This window comes from Pollachius pollachius, assembly GCF_949987615.1.
Source record: "Pollachius pollachius genome assembly, chromosome: 10".
Classification (NCBI taxonomy): domain Eukaryota; kingdom Metazoa; phylum Chordata; class Actinopteri; order Gadiformes; family Gadidae; genus Pollachius; species Pollachius pollachius.
The window spans coordinates 20,530,481-20,538,069 of NC_136943.1; the positions used below are offsets into that span (position 1 = coordinate 20,530,481).

The 7,589-nt window shown below is 49.1% G+C and overlaps 1 protein-coding gene across 1 annotated transcript in view; it reads left to right on the forward strand.

Moving 5' to 3' along the window:
* gabra4 (gamma-aminobutyric acid type A receptor subunit alpha4) overlaps window positions 1–7,215 on the forward strand; it is a gene marked incomplete at both ends in the record, with an annotated part of 14,807 nt that extends 7,592 nt beyond the window's left edge. Inside the window, 3 exons of the mRNA XM_079744259.1 lie at window positions 232–384; window positions 2,588–2,847; window positions 6,649–7,215. Of these exons, the coding sequence (XP_079600385.1) occupies window positions 232–384; window positions 2,588–2,847; window positions 6,649–7,215 (980 nt within the window). The remainder of the gene's footprint in view (window positions 1–231; window positions 385–2,587; window positions 2,848–6,648) is intronic.
* Window positions 7,216–7,589: the final 374 nt, after the last annotated feature.

Below are 7,589 nucleotides of genomic sequence, written 5' to 3' on the forward strand. Positions count from 1 at the left end.
ATTACTGTTATAACTGAACTTAAAATAAATGGACCGCAATCATTTATTCAGTTTCATGGAAAATATAAATGAAAGCACCTTGAAAAAAAGACTTTTAAAAATAGATTATAATCTGCTTTAAGTAAGTGTGTCATGTTGTGTCATGTTGTGTGTGTTAGTGTTTCTGCTTGTGTGATCTGTTTTAACCATTGCTTCAATCATCATTAAGAACCACTTAATGTGCTCCCGCAGGTGAGTACGTGGTGATGACGGTTCACTTCCACCTCAAGAGGAAGATGGGCTACTTCATGATCCAGACGTACATCCCCTGCATCATGACAGTCATCCTCTCCCAGGTGTCCTTCTGGATCAACAAGGAGTCGGTGCCGGCGCGGACCGTGTTCGGTACGTACGGCTCTCTGACCTCCTAGTGCTTGAGTCGGAGGGGGAGGGAGGTGGAGACAGACAGACAGACAGACAGACAGACGTCCCTAGGGAGGCGCGGGACAGGGTCTGAGGTTGCTGTGGTTGATGATGCGGTTATATTTCTGCTGTAGCTGCTTGGTGTCGGTACATGTTGTTGTTGCACATTTTCCTTCTGCAAAATCTCTAATTGTGTCTTGCTGAATATAGCACCTTGAAATTGGTAATTTAATTGACAGAAAGAGAGAGAGTGCACGCGAGAGAGAGAGAGAGAGAGAGAGAGAGAGAGAGAGGAAGACAGAGAGAGAGAGAGAGAGGAAGACAGAGAGAGAGAGAGAGAGAGAGAGAGAGAGAGAGAGAGAGTTTATATTGTCTAAGATTTCCCTACAGTGAAGTTGTATTTTGAAGTGAAATGGCTGCCATAGCTTTGATTTCTGATATAATTTTGGCTCTGTTTGTCTTTGAAGAAGTGGATTTAGAAAGAGATGGAAGCAGACAAAAACATTTTCTTAGTCATGGTCCATTTTGAGTGTCCGTTTTACACACCTCTGTCTGACACTGATAAACCACACACATTGAAGGAATAATACACTTTACCAGTCCAACCATGCAGATGACTGATCTGGATAATAGAGGTTACCATTCTATTTAAGTCCAATGCCCTGAGCCAGTGCTCACCTACAGATGACATTCAGCTGCTTCTGAGTGGCAGGCGGCTCTGTGCTCAGTGCAGGTGATAACTTTAGGATTCTGCAACAGAGATTATTTCACAGCTATTTGTCTTAAAACATTTCTGCAAAGCTAGATTTGTCTCGACATATTTCCAAAGTCAGCAACTACATTATTGAGCTTTAAATGACTTTGAGTTTGCTTTATTGTCTAAGAATTTAATTTGGGTAGCATTGCAAAAAAACAAAGCCCCAGCGTATGGCCTGCCTCAAATGGACCATCCCAACGATCATTTTGGGGCTAATTCTGAACCAGAGGAGACATTTCCTTTTTAATAGGTGGCCATTTTAGGCTAACATCCCAAGTATGTCATCAATTTGACATGCTAATGGCGGTTCTAATAATAGTTGGCAGTGTTCTATTGTTGCGTGCAACATCCCTCCTTATTTTGGTATTACACACATGATTGAATACACATTTGAACACAAACAGACTTCTTTGTTTTGCTTTTAGAGCAGTATGCTCTATTATATATGTGCTCATTTCAGAGTGCCTTGTGTTAAATCTTTTGGGTAAAGAGATGAAATGTGGCGGCTATTATTTATTTAATGATTACAATGGACATATACACAGAATGTATCATAAAGAGACATGTTCAATGTACTATAGTAATTATTTTAGTCATTTAAATTATAGTAATTTAGGTCGCAGTGGGGGAACACTCTACTTAGAACAGTGATAACTTAAGACGGTTGAAGAGAGTTAACCTCTGAGCGTAAACACTGGGGACCTATTTTACTGCCGGGTGTGATGAGTACAATATGTAACAAACAATATAAGTATACTGAAGAGTGCATTGACATGCTCAATTAAAGTAGAAACAGATGTATTGTTACAATAATATAAATATATTTGAATAAATTCTGATTTAAACAAAATAACTAAATATCAGGCTGTGTAAATGTCATATAATATCTTATGGAGATAACATTACTATGTGATGTTAGCACTATTCAACAAGAAGGTTTTCCTTGATTAAGCTGGAACATGATGATCACCTGTTCATTGGACTGAAATCACGATTCACAGCAGATAGACCTAAAGTCAAAACAGAGTGTTGATTTATACACTTAAAGGGGTGATATCACGCTTTTTTGACTTTTCCCATTGCTTTAGACTGTTATAAGACGTACAGTGCATCCGGCGGTGCTGAAGTGAAGATGTCCCGCCTCCCGGCTACACACGTTTACAACTTCTTGGCGTTGTGAATTTGCCGACTCAAGCGCAAAGCATTCGACCAATCACAGCAAAGTGCAACGTTTTTTGGAAGATGCTGAAATTGCTTTTGCAGAAATGAACATTGTGAGAAGAATAAGGGGTATTTCTAACATACAGGCATGTAACCCTACTCTAGTTGAACCTCCAAACGCAATTATTTACCCTAAAGCCCTAACCTTTCATTTTTGCTCCATTCCAACCATTATTCCAACTGGTTTCCGCCCCCCTCCGCCCCCAGGCATCACCACGGTGCTCACCATGACCACGCTCAGCATCAGCGCGCGCCACTCGCTGCCCAAGGTGTCCTACGCCACCGCCATGGACTGGTTCATCGCCGTCTGCTTCGCCTTCGTCTTCTCCGCCCTCATCGAGTTCGCCGCCGTCAACTACTTCACCAACGCCACGCAGGAGGGCAAGAAGAAGGCCGCGAGGTGCCCCCCTAACCCCCAGAGCACCCCGGTCCGGACCCCGGAGCCGGAGGGGGGCGGCGCCCTGCAGGTCAGCACGACGCCTCCGTGTCTGTTGCGGTGTTGTGTCAGGTTGTGTTGAGTTGAGTTGTGTTCTGCGTTGTGTTGTGCATGTTGGTCGGCTTAGCTCAGGAGGTAGCGCAGGTTGACTCCTAACCGGTAGGTTGCTAGTTCGATCCCTATACGGATCAGTGAAAACCTATCTGCTCAAGGAGGGCTGGTTGACTCCTTCGCCGGTGTGTGTGTGAATGTGTGTGTCAACAGTTTTAAGTCGCTTTGGATAAAACTGTCTGGTAAATGGAAATGTTCATATCGCAAGCTCCGTAATGGAAAGGTACCTCATAGACCGCTTCATGTGGCAGGCATTCTGTTCAGTCCACACCAGTCTACCAGGTGGTCTCTGGTCTAGACCCGAGTGGGGCTGTTGGTCTCTAGGCTGCGGTAGACGGTCACTACAGGGGGGCCTGTTGGGTAAAAACACATTGGGAAACATTGTGAGTGTAAGATTCTGTTCGTGCTGCACATTGGGCTTATTTTTAAACGGTTAATTGATCAGTGTTGATGAAAACCTGCGAGGCTTATGTCAGTCGGATGCCTCTAAGTTGCCTCCCAGTTCAAATCCTAGTGTGGAGTAATCGGGCTTGACTGCAGTTTAGTGACAACCGCACTTCGGTGGATTAGCAGGTTGCCAAGGCAACACAGCCCGGGTACATCTGTAAGGGTTGTCTCAGAGAGACGCTGTAGCGGCGTTACCGTTTCTTGTCCCAGCATGTGCGTGAGAGTGTGGACGGATGTGTTGGCGTGTGTGTTTGTGTGTGTGTGTGTGTGTGTGTGTGTGTGTGTGTGTCTGTGTGTGTGTGTGTGTGTGTGTGTGTGTGTCTGTTTGTGTGTGTGGCGGTGGGTGGATCACAACTCTTCCTCGTGAGCTCCGGCCCTTTTGAAGCCTTTCTGAAGGCCTTGCGCCCCCGGGTTAGAGAGTGTCACACCGCCCCAGATCTCTGCCTCTCTTCCCGCCGCTGTGTGAGGCATCAGGGGCGTTGGCCCCCCAGCGCGGCCACCAGCGATCCCACCCCTCCGCACGCGGGACCATCCAATAGAATCGAGGGTGGGACAGCAGTGCGTGGGGAGCGGGATTGTGTGTGTGTGTGTGTGTGTGTGTGTGTGTGTGTGTGTGTGTGTGTGTGTGTGTGTGTGTGTTTGTGAATGGGGAGACAGGGGTGGGTGTGTGAGTAGCTCTGTGGGTGCGTGTAGCTGTATGTGTGTGTGTGTGTGTGTGTGTATGGATTATTCCTGCCAATGGGACGGTAGCTCCGTCGCGCCGTCTCTGGTTGAGAAACATCAGCTCTGGGGATAAGCCCCCTGTGACTCCGCGCTGCCGTTACCACCACCGCCGCTGCCGCTGCTCTTACGCTCTGTCTTAAGCCCAGAATGAGTGAAATCCCCGCTAAGTGACGTCTGCACGGCACGCCTCCAGCGGGGTCGATCTGGGATCAGATCCATGTGACGCGCTCCATACCTTCCCTACGCCCCTCCGCTATATGTGCCCCCCTATACGGGCGCGTTGGCTGGTAACGGCAAGGTTGCTGGTTCAAAACCCGCCTCTTCCTAGCGATGAGTGTCGAGGTGTCCCTGAGCAAGGCACCTCACCCTTACTTCTGCTGACGAGCTGGCTGTCGCCTTGCATGGTGGACTCCGCCGTCTGTGTGAATGTGTGCATGAATGGGTGAGTATATTATAATATACAATTGTAAAGTGGCCAATGGTTCGAAAAAAGCGCTGTATAAATGCAGTCCATTTACCATATGATCCTCTGAGTCCTCAGACTTATGGAGTGGCAGCAGGCTCTTTCAGCTCCTCATTTGTTTTGTGCAGAGGCTGTCAGAGACTTAAGGCGGAGAGTGTTGCTCACGTCAGATGGTGTTAGTGGAGAGGAGCCAAGGCACAATTCATATGGTGTCAATCAGTGATTATTCACTCTGTGAGTTTGAAGACAATCCAAAGCCTGAGAAAAACCATCATGCTCGTCGAAGGTGTTGGAATGAATTGTAAATATGTGGTTTAAAAACTATATTTAAACCTTTAAAATGTTCTTATTGATATTCTTATACTTTATGTATATCCCCATGTATATATTTTATCATGGCTACTGCTGGGATCTATAGATGAACAAGCTGAACATCAACAATCCCCTAGTGGCGTTCCTCCACGTTTTCTGAATAGATTTTGCCATGATTGCCCCGTATGAATCTGTGATGTCACAAAATGACCTCTCATCTACAACCCGTAAGAAGAAACACTTCCACATACAGGTATAACTTACTATTTATACGGTGTCTCTAAATATCCATTAGTCCATCAAGAAAGATGATAACTACTTTGTTGCACAGCCGATGCTACACGCCTCCTAGGTGGCTTTACCTGGGCTTCACCTAGGTGGCTTTAACTGACCTTCACCTAGGTGGCTTTAACTGGCCTTCACCTAGGTGGCTTTAACTGGGCTTCACCTAGGTGGCTTTACCTGGGCTTCACCTAGGTGGCTTTAACTGGCCTTCACCTAGGTGGCTTTAACTGGCCTTCACCTAGGTGGCTTTAACTGGGCTTCACCTAGGTGGCTTTAACTGGCCTTCACCTAGGTGGCTTTAACTGGGCTTCACCTAGGTGGCTTTACCTGGGCTTCACCTAGGTGGCTTTAACTGCGCTTCACCTAGGTGGCTTTAACTGGGCTTCACCTAGGTGGCTTTACCTGGGCTTCACCTAGGTGGCTTTAACTGGGCTTCACCTAGGTGGCTTTACCTGGGCTTCACCTAGGTGGCTTTAACTGGGCTCCTCCAGTCAGAGGATGCAGGGCGATGATGTTGGAAGAGTGGTTCATTGTAAAAGTCTGTATACAATGATAGAAAACCTGATGCTCCATGTTGCCATGCAGGAGATCTCTCCCATAGTCTGGCTGTTTCCCAAAGTGAAGGCTGCAGCCTTGCTAGAACGCGCGAGTCGCGTACTCTGGAGATGAGGCTAGAGTGCTGCCTAGCGTTTGTACGGTTCAGAGTTTGGAACGACTTGCTAGTGTGGAAGCGCTTCCGCTTTTTAGTACTGCTCCAGTGGTAAATATTTCAGTATTTTGATTTGTTGATATTGTTATTAGCGACAGTAGTTTGCTTAAACACCAGCTACGTTAATATTAAAACAAATCAATCCATTCAAACTAAGGCATATCATTACGTTACAAAAACGTTTGAAAAAAATCGCACAGGTCTTTAAGCTTAATTTTTTGCATTTACATGATGAATCTATAAAATGCAATAAGGCACAAAATACTTTTGAAAACGGTCAAATACCTTCACTTTTGTAAAGCAATGTGTATTGCTTTCCATCTGCAATTTCTAAATATCCCATGCAGCATGTGAACGCAAAGGATTGTGGGTCATTCGCCTTGTTAATGATCCAGCGATGCATCCTTGAAAATTCTCGGAATTCTCAAAAACAAAGGACGCGTAAAGGGTGCGAATTTCCGAGTGTTGGAACAGTGCTTGTCGGCGTTCTATGACGTAGCGTCCTTCAAAGGGCGGCCGTCGAGCATGCTTCCTTCACATTGGGAAACAAGCTCTGTGTGGTGATGGCTGGTTTAACCTGCTGCACACTGATTACTTAGTGTGCAACAGGTGTGCAGACCCACCAGGCCCCAGAATCCATTCAGACTGACTCGCGCCAGGTGAGGCTGCGTCAACCAGCCATCATCTCTCACGCACTCTCCCGCACACTCCTCCTCCTCCTCCCTTCTCCTCACCCCTCCTCCTCCTCCTCCCACCCCCTCCCTCCTGCTCCCTCCCCCCAGAACCCCGACTCCAACGGTAACCTGAGGAAGCGGATGAACTACGCCTCCCAGCAGGACGTCCGCGGCCCCCGGCCCGGCCCCCACTCCCTTCCGGGCGGGGCGGGGGGGCGGGGCCGCTCCCGGGCAACCCCCGCCCACGCAGCGGCGGCGGCCGGCCTCAACGGCAGCTCCTCCACCCTGTCCCGGGGATCCAGCCCCAAGTCGGAGGGCCAGATCAGCGCGGCCTCCTCCTCGGTGCAGCTGGTGCTTCGGACCGCCCAGCCCGCGCCCGCTCCAGCCCGGGCCGCCGCGCCCGACGTGACGGCGGAGACGCCCTCCAAGCAGCAGGCGGCGGCGGCGTCCTCCTCGCTGCAGCACCTGCTGGGGCCCCGGCTGGAGCGCATCCAGGCCACCCGCAAGGAGCCCAAGCAGTCGCCCTGCTCCCAGCCCTCGGCCGCCGGCATGGGCGGCACCAGCAAGATCGACAAGTACGCCCGCATCCTGTTCCCCGTGTCCTTCGGGGCCTTCAACATGGTGTACTGGGTGGTGTACCTGTCCAAGGACACCGCGGTGGCCACCGGAGGGTGAGGGAGGGGCGTTCTGTCAGCGAGACGCAGGGGGGGGAGAACCGTCCTCGAAGGGGAGAACCTCGCGGATCATTGTTCTATGGATCGTTACTGAGTTCCTCTGGGAACAGGGGGTGGAACCGTGCCGGACGAGTACTCCAGAGAACACACCATCGGGACGCCGTTGTTCTTTTGCGAGCCGGTTGTTCAGGAAACACGTAGAGTTTATAGTCGGCGTGATGCGGTGAACGCACGTTCCACAGCGAGACGTCGAGTGAACTCTGCACTGGCGATGACGCCATCTTCTGTTTGAAGCGCAGTTCACTCGCGGTGATTATAAATTACGCCTGTAACACGCATGAGGAACATACAGGCCTGGATAGAAACACTGCCTGG